Source organism: Varroa jacobsoni, unplaced genomic scaffold (assembly GCF_002532875.2).
Source record: "Varroa jacobsoni isolate VJ856 unplaced genomic scaffold, vjacob_1.0 scaffold_233, whole genome shotgun sequence".
NCBI lineage: Eukaryota > Metazoa > Arthropoda > Arachnida > Mesostigmata > Varroidae > Varroa > Varroa jacobsoni.
In genome coordinates this window covers 174317-191088 of record NW_019213135.1, presented here as the reverse complement: position 1 = coordinate 191088, position 16772 = coordinate 174317, and the positions used below count along the sequence as shown (strand labels likewise).

At 41.7% G+C, this 16772-nt stretch overlaps 1 protein-coding gene across 8 annotated transcripts; it reads right to left on the bottom strand.

Moving 5' to 3' along the window:
* Window positions 1–66: 66 nt before the first annotated feature.
* Gyf (GIGYF family protein Gyf) lies at window positions 67–15223 on the bottom strand. Of its 8 annotated transcripts, none has more exons than XM_022855858.2 (13): window positions 14482–15223; window positions 13689–13840; window positions 12048–12290; window positions 9353–10136; window positions 8760–9044; window positions 8064–8231; window positions 6621–6776; window positions 5940–6254; window positions 5550–5665; window positions 4697–5298; window positions 3134–3918; window positions 2219–2815; window positions 67–1845 (listed from the first exon to the last, which is right to left on the bottom strand). In XM_022855858.2, the coding sequence occupies exons 3-13, from the start codon at window positions 12251–12253 to the stop codon at window positions 1591–1593; spliced, it is 4269 nt and encodes a 1422-aa protein (XP_022711593.1). In that variant the 5' UTR covers window positions 12254–12290; window positions 13689–13840; window positions 14482–15223; the 3' UTR covers window positions 67–1590. The 8 variants fall into 8 exon arrangements, with proteins under 8 accessions (XP_022711593.1, XP_022711596.1, XP_022711591.1 ...); XM_022855861.2 differs by lacking the exon at window positions 14482–15223 and adding an exon at window positions 14342–14429; XM_022855856.2 differs by lacking the exon at window positions 13689–13840 and having other exon boundaries at window positions 15060–15223.
* Between the last annotated feature and the right edge of the window lie 1549 nt (window positions 15224–16772).

Below are 16772 nucleotides of genomic sequence, written 5' to 3'. Positions count from 1 at the left end.
TATATATATATATATATATATATATATATATATATATATATATCATTTACTTATTAGACTTAAGCGTTTGGTATTTTTTCCATTTCACATCGTTGCTAAATTTCACTGCGTATTATTACAATGACACATCTTCTATAGCGATCTTAGAAGCTTAATTGTCGTTGGCCAGGTTGTGTCTTTCGTCTAGTGTTAAAATATAGTGGGACGCAATGGCGCTGTACATTTTTCTTCTTTGATGGTAATCATTCGCAGGTGTTCCTTTATACTCTTTAATAAACGGTCGTATTATAGGGTGACAAATATTACATATGCGACGGTAAGCTCAAGCTTATGCGCTAGAAAAGGTCTGATGACGCAGTCACAGCCGAATAAAACAACAGCGCCGTTAATAATTCATCATTATTATCTCAGTAAAAATCGTACTAAATGCCCTTAGAATTACTAGCAGCGCACCTTTGGTATTTTCGTTTACTATCACCTATATCTGATCAATTTTAGCTATCAGCTATCTCCGCTACTTGCTTCAAACCGAGAATTTGTCTTCGGCCTTATACCATGGGACTCCAAGGCACTTTCTTATGTCAACATCGTTTACCATTTACATTTACTCAGTTTCATCCGCGTTCTAACACTCTGCATACACGCCTCGCATTTCGTTGTACCTCAGCCTTTCAATCTTTTTTGAAGTGGGCCCGAAAGTGCGCAGTGGGTATAGCATTTGGAGAAGAAACGCATAGCAATATTTCAGTTTAGATAATAGCAAAAATAGTAGCGGGTCGCCTCACCACTAATGGCTAGTAATTAACAGAACGATAAATAACGCGTTTTTCCAGACGGAAAAGCAAGGATGGGTCATCTCAGATGCTGTAGACTAACAGACTCCTCTATTTGTTGTGTTCACCGGAAACCGGAAATATATATATATATAATATATATATATATATATATATATATGCACTATAACTTACCCCCTTCGTCAACCCCTAGCTTTTGCCATCCATGCTTGCCATTTCTTGAAGTAGTTATATGGGCTTAATAATAATAATATTTACAGTATAAATAAATATGTAGTAATCGTCGTTCCTACGTGCTACTCCTTTCGTCATGACTGTCAGTATCAGGATCTGACCGTGTATTCCTGTTAATAATGTTTTTTATTTTCTGAGATTGCATCCCGGACTTTCGTCTAGCGGCCTGACGCTGTTGTACGGCGACTTCGAGCGGAGGGTGAAAAGCTTTTCTTGATATTAAAGTGAGAATAGAAAAAGGGTCAGTGTCATCGAAGATGGAACGAGAAAGATAGGGCGTCTGTGTGCTGAACAGGTGGTTATCGGCCGGTTACACTCCATGAAATAGCCTAACCTTGCCTAGTCCGCCCTGTACTACATCTGACGCCTATAAGGAAAGGGAGCATATCCCAAACGATTGCAGCACAAAATCAATCTCAATGCAAAAATCACGTAGTTTTTCAAAAATCACGGACAAATACAGAGACAGAGAGAGAGAATGTATCACACTGATTGTTAGTGCCGTTGTCTTCTTATTATACATTTCTCCCGCTACACCATCCTGTCCCCCTTGTGTGCTTCATCAGACTTTCTTGATGTTTGTCTTGTTATTGTTGTTGGTGTTGTGGGCACCGTTGCTGTTTCGGTTCTTCTTACTGTTCGTACACCATCCTGGCTGTCGAGGCTGCGTAGATGCGGCGCCAACACCAAGACGCGCTCGTTTCTGCACAAACTGTCGCGCGAACTGGCGCGGTTCCTTTAAGCTATTGCCAAAGAACTGCGATACGTAGTCCTCAATCTCGGCTTCGGATTCGACATCCTTGAGGATTGATACCACCTAGGACACACAAAAGCATACAGCATGATAAAATTAGTAAGGAGGTGATATATTTAGGTTGTCGTAGGGAAACAGAGACGACATAATGATAATATTGTGATTTTAACGATACATTTTCAATATACTATTTCCCTCAAATGGTGCTATTAAGTTTATACAAGTAGTAGACAGTGCTTTTTAGTAATTCGTAAGAGACCCTTATTGTTTAAGAAAATGCCAAGTAACAATCAGTGGTGTTTAGACGATGTGGTAAGCACGAAGACTAGAAAATCAAACTTTATTAAACTAAAAAAGAAAGTGGTATTTCGATCACTACACGCTTAATTTCTAAGTGTCTTTATTGTTGCGATAGGCCAGTAACACCGAAACTTACTGTTGGTATGTCTAGATACGTTTTCGAGTTAGTGCCCATAGTTATTTGGGTACACCAATCGATCAGTTGTTGTTCATTTGATGCGACCTCAGAAACTGGCGGTGACTTAATTGCAGTTTGCGGGGAAGTTCTAGGCACAGGCGCCACTGGTGACGCGGAATTCGATTTAAGTGGAGTTTGTTGCTGTTGAAAACATATTGCAACTTTGCTGGCCTGGTGGGATGATACGAGACCGTTTGCTACGGCAGTTGATATGAGCGTCGACTGCGTTGTCCTGCTTGACTGGGGCGATTTTATTGCCGAAACATGATTGGGTATCACTCGCGAAGCCTCTTCTTTTTGAATCTGTTCGAACGACTTCGTCGGGGCTATAGCACTGGCCCAGGTCCGGGCACCAACTGTTGTGCAACCGCTTCGAGCAGCCTCTCGTTGACGCTGCGCGCGTTCATGTTGTGCTCGTTCTTCCTCGGCGCGTTGAATCTCGCCTAAACTTGGCGTTGGAGCACACCTATCGGCTGCCCATTCGGCCCGAGCGCCCCAGGCAGGCACTGCAGGCGCTGGCGCGGGTACTATCAATTCAGGTTCCCGCTCGTGATCCTACAACAGCAACAATGAATTCGAAGGAACGTAAGAAAAAACGACAGAAAACGGCTATGGGATAGCAAAACCCTGCTCACACGCGAGATTTTCCCGCGTTTCAACTAAAAGAACAAAAGGGTAAATAATACAAAATAAAGTTAACTATTTCAAATGTCTGATTTGAAGTGATTACCAACTCAATCTAAAAACGGCTCCAACGTTTAAATTGCTAGACATCTTATGATCATTGGTGCTGACAGCAACAATACAATGGTTATTTCTGGCTATAAAACGTTTGTTTCTATAAAACCAAAGCTCAAAAAAGCAAAGTCTTACCCCACCCCGATAATCATCATTCCAATCTAACAATGGAGAATCTTGCTGATCTTTGAGCTGTTGTTGTTGCTGCTGCTTTTTGCTTTCCTTGCTGGCCACAGTGCCTCGTTGAGTACCATCATCACCTCCAGTTCGATTCCTGGTGTTTTTGTTGTTACTGCTCGTCGATACTGTTTGTGTGTTACCTGCTTTCTCTCTGTCGTTTATGGCCGTAGCGGCAACAGGAACCGTCGCTTTTTTGTCCCGCCGCTCCTTCTTTCTCTTATTACCGGCTGTCGTCGCATTGCTGCCTGCACCCCCTCCGGTGGTAACCGTCAAATTAGAAACGCCGCTGACGTTCTTTTTCGTGTCGTTCAGTAGGGGTGTCGCTGCCGATTGCTGAAGTTGCTCACCTGATGGCAGTGATTGGCGGCTAACTGATAATGGTGAATGATCACTGGCCATATTCCGTTCGTTTTTCTCTTGAACGTGTTGTCGTACCACGTCACTTGCGGCCTGTAGCCGTGTAATTTGTAGATTTTCGTTGATAGCGTTTAAAAGTGATGAACGCTGTTGAGCTGGCGCGACCTGAGAATGACTATCTGATGAATACCACGCTGACGTAGTTACTGAACCAGAACTCGATAATAACAAGTCTTTCGCCAACGATGAGCTATTCAGACTAATCCCATTGTTGTTATCGCCTACGGCTGAATGTAATACGTGGCCACTAATCGCTGCAGGATCACAAACATCATCGCCGCTCCCCAGTAGCGCGTTTCCCGCAGGAGTTGTTATCAATTCCTCTGCGTAAACAACAACAGAGACAAATCACAAAAACACCAATCGATATTTTCGTTTTTTTTAAAGATGTTTAGAAATGATCGGTCGTTACGGTACAATACACAAAGTAGTTACGTCTGCTCCGTCGAACTATTCATAGACATACGGCTACAAGTGGAAACAAAGTGAAAAGTGAAGTCTATTTTATTTTACTAAGTGGATAATGTTCTACAGACTCTCGTTCTGATTCGTTGACTGAGTTAACTGGTGCCAATTTATGCGTTTCTGCTGCTAGCCTGAAAAGAGTAAAAACAATATCGCAAATATGGGGCAAGTTGGTTTACCAAGTTTACATGGTCAAGACGGGAACGTGAACCAGGATGAGTCAGTGCAATTGTACTGCGCGATGAAATCTTTCAAGGTTTGCACTATGCTAATGGGTGATTTCTGTACTTTCTCACATACTACCATTCAACTGGTGCGGCAATCTATATGGACTTCACCGACGTAAAGTCTAAGAGTCGTTATCTGAAGCCAAATTTCGCATGATTGTACAATCGATGTATATAATCAAGCCCAGTGAAATACCTATAGGGCGAAAAATTAGCTAGGATATTTGACATCCTACAGTAATTCAACTTAGAATATTTTAGTATGAAAACGCAATTTAAAGGAAGCGCATAATCAACATCCGTTATTTCATTTTTCTAGTAACAACCCTGTATTTGGGTCTTTAATACCAGGTGTTTAACTCTTCTGGCAAATAAACAAATGGCCACTTTAGTTTTCTACTTTACTTACCATGACAATTATTATTAGATTTGTGCGGGTCGTGAATGTTTCGTTGGATCGCGTCTGTCACAGGTGACAACACCATCTTTCCACTCGAAACATTTCTCGTGGGTGAAGACATCAGCGAAGAGGAATGGCTGCCAGCGGACACAACACCGCCTACGTTTCCAACTGGTAGAAGTCGGTCACATCCCGTTTGACTCTGGCTGTGAGTACTAAGCTGAGGTGGCATGCCACTTGGCAAACCAGATGCTGCAGTAGTTACGGAAGCCGTTAGCATATTTGCGTGCCGCTCGTTGAGACTGACAACATCGGAACTTCGCACCGATCCAAACAGTTGCTGCAGCTGTGAAGTACCCTGATGATGAAGTTGTGCCTCGGAATGAGGCAGCTGTTGCTGTTGTGTCATGATTCCATTTGGGGTAACGATTTGTTGTTGGTCAAGGGTGTTGAGTCCAACGCTTCTAGGCGAAAGAGCGGCTCCCATATGACCCCCGTGTGCGTGCGGGGACAATAGCACGTGGGTGGCATTTGGAACCCCGGAAAAAAAAGCACCTATAGTGTTACCGCCAACACTTCCACCCATCGGCGTGTTAGTTCCTCCGAATACACTGTAATTTATCCCACAGGCAAACCCGGTAAACAATTAGTAGAAAGTAACAATTTTGAATTATACATAACAACATCGAAAGCAAAAGCAGCAATGTAATAGAGTAAAGTGTGGCTTTTTCGTTCAAAGAAGATGATATAGTAACATGGACGTTTCGTTACTTGTTTAATAAAAATCCATAGCACTTAAAATAATATGTAGATAGTGGTGGTAATAAGTAAACTAAACATAACAACAATCTTTTCTACGTACCTGTGCATGTGCTGTTGGTTATTATGAACCGAAGTCGGAATGGGAGGCCCAAACAATGGGCTGGTTATAGGCGGCAGAAATGTTGACGCCATAAACGGAATATGCCCATTCCATGCCTAAAACAGTAAACGTCAGAGTTGATTGTTTCCAACCGAAAGCTTACGTACAAGTGAAAATGCGGGTACATATATTGCATAAAAATAATAATTTTATTGAAAATAATGTTGCTAACGCTTTTTTATTAGTAAGATTTTTCTTCATTTTTAGCACTCCCATCTAACAACATCAAGTGAAGTCAGATTCATAATATGCTTGAATATGTTAAGATTAGGTTACATATATGAACTAGTCCAAACTTAGTCGTATTCTGAACTAAAAGCGAATGATTACCTTTTTCATTAAACCAAGCGGGCTGAAAATACTGTCACAGGCTCGCCTGCATTCGAGCCCGTCGTGGAAATAGCCCTGTCTACACCAGTCAACCATATCAACACTTGTGAACGGCCCTTGAATAACACCCTGTGGATCTTTGTAGTACCACATATCGTTTGCAGCTGGGTTTACAGAAGTAGTACTACACAGCATAGTGTCAGCACAGCTTACTGGGCATCCTGCAGGTGAAGGTTGTCCGTTACAATCGCATATGCCATTAGACTGACCAACGTTGCCAATTACAGATGGAGACAATTGAACTACGGGGTCGACCTATCGAAAGTAAAAGAAACAAACACAACCGGAAACAAATCGCATTAAAGCGCATCAGTAACTTGACAAAACAACAGCTACTTAATATTACAACACATAGCAAGCGGACCGTTTGTCGGATCATGTTAAAGAAACCTGTTTCTATATCAGACGTACTTATTTAAACGGTTTGAGCGGGACTGTAATGTGGGATGAAAGCGCCTTACCTTGTTTTGGCAACTATGCGTTTGCATCTTGTTTAATTTCTTGTTCTCTCGTTATTTCCGTTTGTCTGTTAGTAGTATTTGTTGTGATAATAGTGTGATTATACTGTAAAATAACAGCGCTAGCTTTCGTTTGTCTTGCAATACAGGACAGGGAACTTACTCGAGGGGGGGTTTGTTGTTGAGGTTGAGGCATGATTTGTGGACAGTGGGAATGCCAGTGGGCAGTCGTTGGCGTACCTGCAGTAGCATCGGGGAAAATGGAACTGTCCCTATCACTGCAGTGACTACTGGCGACCATTGAAGCAGCTAGAGTAGGCTGCAACAGATCACCACAGGGCAAAAAACAAGCACAAATCAACAAGCCAGCCCAATCATCAGCATACCGCACATAACTACACCAATCAATATGGGTATATAAGCTATAACAACGGTAATGAACTGTAAACAGCCGCATGAGTACAAACACAGGAATGTAATCCTGGAAAGATAATGACGATTAAGTTCAAAGGATGGCAAGGTGATAAGAAGCTGTCTCATACACAACGCACATGACCATTATGCACACACAAATAGTTTAAATTAATGCGCGTATTGCATTGCTGGTGTGTCTCAAATGTATATGGCAATAATTTAACAATAGTTATAATGCGTAAAACTACTGCGTCTATTTGGCATTTGGGATAATTTGACATCGCAAAATGAATCATTGAGGTCGGTTAAAAAAAGACACTTTGAAGTAAACTAAAGTACAATTGTCTGGCTTACATTTGGGCGGAACTTGTGAAAATTTAATTCTGCTTGATGCTTCAAAGCATATGATATCCGAGGCTTGGTAAAAACAGATTAGAAAGCGACATTTTTGCGCGCTTGTAGGGCACGGGTTAAAGTAAAAAAATAAAAATTGGCGCATTAAAGGAAATAACTAATTGTGATTGGGGCTCAACCCAAGGTACTTTTGCAGATTTCATTATATTTAAACTTGAAGACAAAGTGTCGCCCACATGTAGTTTGTTGACTTTAAAATAGATATGATTGTAGCACTCGTAATGTTTATATTATTGAAAATAAGGCCTATAAGCATATAAATATACATAGCATATAAATATATAATAGCATATAAATAACGTAAGGCCTATAAGCACCCAAAATAACTTAAGCCATACTTCTTGATAACACGTTTTTTTCTAAAGAGGTAACATTACGAAAGGTATTTACTAAGTAATCTTTTTAGAGCCACAGTACGTATATATACTCTGTGTTTAAACTATTCAACCTGTTTTTCATAAAAATCATGGTTTCCAGTAAAGGATTAGTGTAAGAATAACAGCCGAAATGTATTTACAGTACTACCTATAAATACAAGCAATGTAGAAACGTGATAAAGTTTAACAAACTCCTCGTGATAATAGGAACTCTTAAATAACCGGTTAACAAAGCAAGAGCGAAGATATTTTTTTTAGAAAGCGGATGGTCTTGACAGCTGCTGAATGAAAATAAACTTAAACTTATTAGCAGCAAAATACTACATTGTTGTTCGCAATAGAACGTTAATAAGCCCGGAAGATACACGCCTCAGAACTGAAAGAATATTATTGTGTTTTACCTGGCTATTGTCGTCGATGGCTTGTGGCTGAGGGGGCGACGCGTGGCTCGAGCCTGATGAACTTGTTACCGGGGTATTCGCATCAAGTCCTCTATCTGAAGGGACCCTTATAACAGCAGGAACAGTGGACTCACGTGAAAATGACTCTACCTTCGACGAATAACCACCCTATAAAGAAAATAATGCCAAGAAACATACAAACTCTTAGTAACGAATTATTTATTCAGAGACACGGATGAGCCCTTTCTGTAGCATGAGCATGTTTTGTAAGCCTTTACTTATCGCACGTGTTCACAACTGGTGAGAGCTAATAAATACAACCGTAGATAAAGACGTGAAGAAACTTTCATCACATTATCGCAAAGAATCAATGGTTGAACCGTAAAGGTTAAACTAGTGGCTAATGAAACCGTTCCACAAGTCAGTCAGCATTGAAAGTCGTAATAGAGATTGCTCGAGGACACTTATCGCTGAGAGGATCAATGCATCACTTTTTTTTTTGTTTCAAGACCCTAAAGCGTCTCCCATAAAATACTCCCATAAAATAAAAAAAAAAAAGTGAAATATATTATTGGTTTTGGAACATGCCAAAAATAGGGCTTCATAAATTCGAGCAAGTACAAGCGGGTATTTTTGCGTTTTATTATTTACAATGATGCATTACGGCATTTCTACAAACTATATTAAAGAACGTACCACTGCTGACAATTCCCTACTGAATGTACGCGAGCCTCTAACCTCGACGTTAGACAATGAACGTTGAAGTTGTTGTGGCCCCTGACGACTCGCGTTTGGACTTATACTGGGATGATGAATACTCCTGACGGAGCCGGACGAAACTGAATTGAGTAACGGCGATCCGCTATTAACATGCGATTGAGGTCCACCAAGGAAACCACCTCGTTCATCAAATGACCCTACTTGGTCTGTTGCGTCAACACTATCTGAACCTGCTAAAGTATCGTCCGCCCATTCCGGAACCTGAAAAAGCAGATCATGAAAATTAAACGATGATTATACAGAACGAAAATATATTACAGTATATATGGACAATCGCTGCGTTACAGGCTAAGGGACGTATTACAAAATAAAGGTCAATCCGTCCATAAATATTTTGGCAATCATTGTCTTCGCTAAGTCAATTCGTTAGCTGAGCTCGTAATCGAAGTTTCATTTAGTGTATGAACAAAAGGCAAATAAACAGACCAGCCCTCTAGTGTTTACTAATTCAATCAAGTAGTTATCTCTCGCAGTAGTAGACGTAAAGGCAGTAGAAGTAGAAGAAGTACCTTACTATCATCGCTGTCATTATTGCTGCTGTTGTTTTTGTTCTTGCTGGTGCTGCAGCTGTTAGCATTGCCGCTGTTACTTTTGTGACTATTTGAATTGTTTCCGTTACTAGTATTTAAGCTGTCGCCGCTTCCTGTGTTGTTACTATGGCTGCCGCCTTCACTTATTTGATGTGGGTCTTTGTTATTCACCGGCTGTTGGTACTGTTGAGGTGGACTGTGATGCAATTGTTGTTGTTGCGATGGTTGCGGATGCTGCTGCTGCTGCTGTTGTTGTTGTTGGGACGCTTGCGAGTTCCTCCGCCAGGGCCCGCTGCTATTGCTTCCACTACTACTGCCCCCGCTGTTGTAGACACTTTGACTTCCCTGCGTCGCACCGGAACCACTTCGATCCCGCATCGGCCCCCCGCGATCGGATGCATATTGCTGGCTCGTGCTACTTGTCGAGCGCCAGTTTCGCGTTATGGATTGCTGCCCATGTCCGCTACTACCCTGACCCGACAACGTCCAACCGCCGGTCGTCGATGACGAGCTTCCGGCACCGCCGCCGACAGAGCCGAAGCCTCGACCCCTGCCCCGAGTCGTAGAATGGGGTAAACGGTGAAATGCCCACAAACGTTGCTCCTCATCAGACATTGCCGTTAATGAACGCGGTGTCTGGCCGCGATCCACCCAGACGCCTTCGAAATTAGGCTTATTATTTCCAGGAGGCATTGTAGGCGGTGGCGAATAGTCGCCATACAATGACTGCTCGTAAATAGCGATCATTTCCTCTTTGCCGTACCTGGAAGTAGGTATTTTGGAATAAATTTAAAGGAAACTAAGTCAAGAGCTCGTGGACATAGATGCAAAAATAATTCATCAAGTGGAAATGAGACACAATACGTTTAGTAATAGAGATGTCCAAGTGCAGCGTTTTAAACGATTTCTCGTCCTATAACAGTGTCATTTTTTATTAGGCCATACATGGCCCTTCAGACCGTGAGTCGTGTAATTCTGCAATTCTATTTATGTGTGATTACTACTACAAGAGTCGCTAGCCACACCAAACGATATGATGGTATATTTTTTCTTCACACGAATGACTATTTGAAAAATGTAACAAGTTCAAGTAACAACTGCGGCTCTTTTCCAGTATCTTTTGCGTATGACTCCAACACATTACTGGGTGCATTCTCTAAAAGGGCACATTAAGCGAGACCAGCAAACTCCTACATCTCAATTTGTGAATGTTAAACGTCAGCACATTAACTTAGATGTCTGACTGCACACGTTAAGAACCGTGTACCGAAGTACTTTTAGGGACGGAGGTCATATCTAGTAGTTTAGTCTGGCTCAAACAGAAGCCGCACGACTGATTTAAGCGAGTTGTGACGCTTTTTATCTTGCCCAATAGAGACGATATCGTTTTGGAACCGCTTAATGCTAGTTGCTGTTTCATTCCCATTAATCATTTTACCAAATTATAATGAGATGCTTATCACGCTTATAATATAGATAATTATAAAAGCTACGTATTCACAAGAACAACTGTTAGTTCTAAAGCAAGGCGCACAAAAACTATTTATATAAAACAGCAAAGCACTAGCAAATGTCGTAGGTTGTGGCTACATAGATGAATGGGAATTCATTTAGAACTTTCTACGGTATATACAATACTTTAATAGACGTCGGGCACGGCTTCCTCATTATGGTGCAGCAGTAATGCGTTTACCCCCTAAATATAAGGACTTGTGATGAGATTGTCTAAATTCGGAACGGGTTATAGACGTATTTCGTTTCATGCTGGTAGCCAGCCAGAGCAATTCTGAGCAATGCTTAACAGCAGTGGAATTGAACACAAAACACTAAGCATTGATTTGTTTGATTGCCGCAGAATTCTAATCGCGCGTCTTAGTCCTCTGGTCGGTATGAACAACAATTCTGAACCAACAGCATACATTCGCTCTAATAAGGAAATAGTTTTTACGAGTAATTACAAACTTCTACCGAAATATACACATAATTACCGTGTTAATCAAAACCGATTTCCCTAATGGCTTTCTAATCGAGTCAGTTTTATAAAAAACGCCAGCTGAAAGCGGTAACTGCTGAAAACATTGAACAGCAACCAGAGATTTTAAAGGAATTGTTTTGCGGCAGTGTTCGGCGTACGTTTCCGCTTGAATACATGAAACATAAATCTAATTCAGTTTAATACTTTTGACCTACTTCAATTGGGTTGTCGTCCCTTCGAAACACGTACCTATAACCTTGAACTAATCAAATAGATTAACCGTGTCGACCCTGTTTAATAAAATATATTGCTTTTTATTGAAAAAATTAGGTAAGTAGTAGTGTACTAAATACGTAAGGCGAAAGCTTATAATTTTAACCAACTACATTTCATCAACAAGAAAGGACTTTAACTAGATTAACGTATTTACTCAAAAACATTACAATAATGGTATCGTGGCTAAGACAAAATATAAGGGTATTTCATATACTTAATATAAAACGTCGCGCATTGCAGGCAGCTCTTAGTAACGTTCCACTGAGCTGGTACGACATAATAATTTTGAAAGCAATCCTTGTACTATCCTTGTACTTATTTTGGACGTCGTTTCTGCCTGTTTACGCTGATTTGCCCCTAACTTCTCGTTCGGAGCTAAATTCACATCACTACGTTATTGGCGTCGTAAACATCTTTACTAACCGATATCGTGCGAGCGGATACTTTCGAGGTGGACCATGATGACCAGAGATAGAGTTCAGCGAGTTAAGAGAACCCGAACTCTGGGATCCACCAGAGCCGCCAGCTGACTGCGGCTGGAGGCTATTCCCGCCCCCAGTTCCGCCGGCGTCACTTAGTACACGCAGCCACTCAGGCCCAAACTTGATCGAACACGTTGTATCTGCCATTGCTTCCGTAAACTTCTCCTAATCCTGGTTGGGACTACTGACAGGCTCAGCGATAATGGCAGTTGTTTTCGCAGGCGTTGTTGAAGTGGTTGCAGATGGACCCAAGAACAGACATACCAGCACATAACGTATCAAACACACAGAACGCACACTTGTTAGTTCTTCTGTATATCTAGGCAGGTCCCATTGGGCTAAGGTTATAGCTCACCTAGATGATGTTGCTATCGTTGCCGCCATCGTCCTTAGACGGCGTTCACGACTAAGTGACGGTACAAGAATATATATCATAGAAACGTTCTATTTTATTGTGATGCACAGTGCCTTATCATATCTGGTATAATATGGTAATGCAGTATAAATCTATGGCTACTCTGGCATCTCCTGCTGGAATGTAACACACAAATTGTACTCGCAATATTGCGTACATCGATCTAGATGTAGATGCTATTTGAATCGGTTCGGTAATATGTGGAAGGCATGTTTATGGTATTAGATTGCTTAAACGATGGCAATTTTGGCGAAGTAGCGTCGGCCATTAACTTCAACGATTATGCACCAACCAAAGGTGCGCTAAACGTGGACTGATGTCCTCTGTAAAAAATATCTAACCATGGTGTAGAAAACCTCCTTGATCGACAAATGTCTGTCACCTCATAACACAAAATATAACCTACTATGGAGGAACCATACCTATTACCTACTGAAGCCGTCTTGCCATATATGTATTTCCCACCAAACAACTGACGAACTACTATCGAGTTATTGACCATTCGTTTTTTTAAATTTCTATGTATCATAACCGTTAATTGCTGATAAATGCTGCTGGCCGTACACAATTTTACTTTTGGCCAATAAAGCAAAAATTACACTCCACGACTGAAACCCGAATACATGCGTGCGGAATATAAATGCAAATACTTATAGCGTACGTCCGCGAAGACTGCAAAACATGACCTTGAGTTTATATGTTTTGCTGTTATTATCGATATTATTGTTGTTATTAATAGCAATTAAATTATTTCGACTGAATATAAAACGTTGTATCTGGATCTGTCTTTCTTCTGCGACTGAATCCACTCGAGCCATAGCATATTGAAATGTTACGTCGTTTAAAGTGACGCATTAGATTGTCGTCATCGGCCTCATTGAAATCTACTAAACAAAAACAGGTTACGGCTACCGGCCAGTACGAACGGAGTAACCGTGTAACCAACGAATCAACCATATGGTTTCTTTCGCCGTCGCTTCTAGGTCAGAAACGACGGCGGCTAGAACGACATTTATCAGCGCTTGCCTGCTCGCTCACAACTCATCTGTTTGGCCATAGAATACTGCTGCTACTGCTGCTGCTGTTGCTGCATCGCCACACGCACGAAGAAATAATCGACAATCCGATAGAAGCCGTCGCTGTTACTACTCTTGGTTCTCTATTTACCTTTTTATATACTCGGCAACGAGGCGCGACCCAATAGAGGCTTGGTACTGGCACAAAACGCTGAAAGCCCCGATAATCCGATATCCTTTGGCTTGATCTGGTCGTAGCCGATTGTCGTATTGAACCGAGTTCGTAACGAATTGGAGTTGTGGCTAGATTTTTGGAAGGGTTGGAAACGTTATCATAATAAATTGGATTTCACTCATCTGAATCTCGCCATAATGATTGACTTCAACTTCAGTAACCGTACGATTATACTAACTCAATGGGATCAAAAATAATGAGCAAATGAATATCGTCGACGCTTTGCCAAACTTCAAGGAGAAACCAACTCTGAATTAACGGATGACCGCACGTTCATTGTCTTCTCTGTGCAAAAGATCTGTGTATACCAGAATAAAAAGCTAAAATGATACTGTGTCCGTTTTACTATATGTGACTTTAGCGGGAAATTGCAGCGGGCCAGCGAGGGATACGATCACCACATACAGATTAGCTAGCAATGATCAACTAACTACACTATACAAGAGCCAAATTCGATACAATAGATGGGTGCTAGGGGTAGAATGAGGAACAAGAAAAAAGATCCTTTTTTATTTAGAGAGCGCGACAACCGCGTCGTAGTTTTGTTGTTAGTTAAATGGCAGCTTCACCATTCACAGATCGAGCGCAGACGTGTGCCTGCTACGAACAGCAACAGCGTTTCAGATCGACGAAGACTACCAAACGCGTTCGAGCTGGCACTGCCAGGTGAGTCAGCGAGCGAAACCAGCGCGTGCTTTTTCTGACTTACAGATCCCGCGGAGTTTCGACCCGTTCCTTCTTGCCTTGGTCCTTACTACAATCCACATGTGTCATTGGTATTATTGTCATCATCATCATGGTCATCATCATCATATCCATGATTAATTGTCTTATTTACAACCTGAGCAGGCCACACCTCGAGGAGGTCACGCACGCAAGACATTGCGCTTGCCTGCTTGGCTACCAGAGGCCATGCTCAAAACATCGGATGAGGTCCTACAAACTGACGACTAAACCAGGATCAGAACTAACGAAACAACAGCATGGCGTAACCGCCTCTGCACATGACGATAGTCAGTCAGTAGGTAGACCAGTGTAGAACTGTTTCTGTCGACGGTACGGTGATTAATGTGTGCCACACTCCTAGCAGAGTGGCTGGCAAAGCAGCTGTATCCCAGCGTATCACATCTTATCGGCCTTACCGGCCCGGGTCGAACAGCTACTATACAGTGAGTAATAAACATATCGAGAAAACAAGACAGCTTCACTGGATTATCGTATACTAATAGCACATCATTATACGAACTACGATCACCAATTGTAAACGCGAGCCTGAACACTACTAACTACAGAGGGTGTGAACTCGAAGACGACTTTCGAGCAATGCGTTTGTTTCACAGGTACAAATGTGCCACTTTTCCAAGGCAAATGTAAATCACAGGTACGCACTCGCACTTAATCCCAAACATACGAACGTTTGTTCTGGTCATCGTATGATGATTTCTGCTGTGACGTCCTTGGGCCACCCGGGCGGTCTTCTGCTCGCCCGACACACGGCGGACGGCTGTGGCGCGAATTTTGAAGTTCGGTAGCGTACCAATAGCATGCCACCGAAATTAGTTGCCACTGTCGTTGAGTCGAGCGAAACGTGTCGATGTTAGAAACGAATCTGAAACATTTGTCAGCGCTCTTGCTCTCCAAAATCCTTACAGCAAAAAATAAAAGGATGATTTATTATAATGGACGGTATCACTAATTGAGAAACTCTACAGCTGCGTATTAGCAACTGACTTATCACACTTGGAGCGCACTTTATAAAAGCTAATAAAGGCAATATGTGCTTCCGACGATGATGACGAAAAGCGCATATTAATGCTTATATGTAGTCAAACGAGCGCTTTCTTTAATCAAAAAGTACGTGTGCACATAAGTGTTTAGACAAAGCACGCTACAATTTTCTCATAGTTTTGATTTTGTAAATCTGCTTTTGATGTTCGGTTACATCCATGGTCTAATTATCTTGTTACAGTAACTCGATTACACTATCGTGGTTATGGCACTGATGTTGAGGAAGATACTCGAAGCAAAGACGCACAAAAGGGGTTAAATGGTATTTGATAAACGAACAGGGGTACCTACGTGGAGCTTCAATAAAAATTTTAAAAAATTGTTTCTTCTTAGAGGAGCACTTTTAAAAGTGCTCCTCCTAAAAGAATTATCGGTACATTTAGATATCGCCACTAAACTCCGACTGCTTCCACAGGTTGGAATCTATAGAGGATCAATAGCGCACATGCGTTTATTAAGCTGTCAGCTTAATAATTGTGCAAAAACCTCACTGCCATTATGGACCAAACTGAGTTCTTTGACAGTTCCAGGAATGAGCTCCTAAAACAAAGACGATATTTCAATCGAACTTCCTTTAAACGTATTTCAAATCGAATGGTCCGTGGTGAAAATGCGCGACAGAACTTCATCATTTGAACCTTCAAAAGCCATCAGCTCTGTAACGTCGAGATCACAGCAATTAATTACCTACGTAAGTTGCTTGTGATGAGAGCAAGCAGAGCTTATCCGTTACATTACGTATTTCGGGAATTTTTATTTACGAAAACACTTGTAAGCCTTTTCGCGTCTACTGTGTGCTATCATTATGTCATTATGCCAAGCGAAGTACGAGGTGTTAGCAGCGCGGGTTGAGTTTTGCTCTCACACTCTCGGTGATTACTTAGCAGTCTACTACAGAGGAACCACTTCTTGGGTCATGATGAAAGATATAAAGAGCGTATGACGATGAAAACACACGAATGTTGAAGGAAAAGGACTCCTCGGTATTTTACAAGCCAATTGAATTCTACTGTTGCTCATGTTTGCACTTACCAGGGCGCTGCGTTACTGCTAGTCGACCTGTGAGGACCAGACTGGAACACAAGGCAATCTCAACACCTTAATAAGACAACCTTCGACAAAACTGACGTCCGGATCCTACAATCTGACTTTCTTTGATGAGTTTCGTTCTCATTTTGAGACTGCAGCTCCCTGAAAGCGGAAAGCTATCCG

What these genes read in the sequence shown, in the direction of transcription:
- Gyf (XM_022855858.2), bottom strand. Translation starts at nt 12,253, where the DNA reads ATGGCAGATACAACGTGTTCGATCAAGTTTGGGCCTGAGTGGCTGCGT. An exon ending in CCATCGACGACAATAGCCAG is followed by an intron (nt 6,777 to 8,063) that starts GTAAAACACAAT and finishes GATCTGTTGCAG; the next exon opens with CCTACTCTAGCTGCTTCAAT. An exon ending in CGCTTGGTTTAATGAAAAAG is followed by an intron (nt 5,666 to 5,939) that starts GTAATCATTCGC and finishes TTACTGTTTTAG; the next exon opens with GCATGGAATGGGCATATTCC.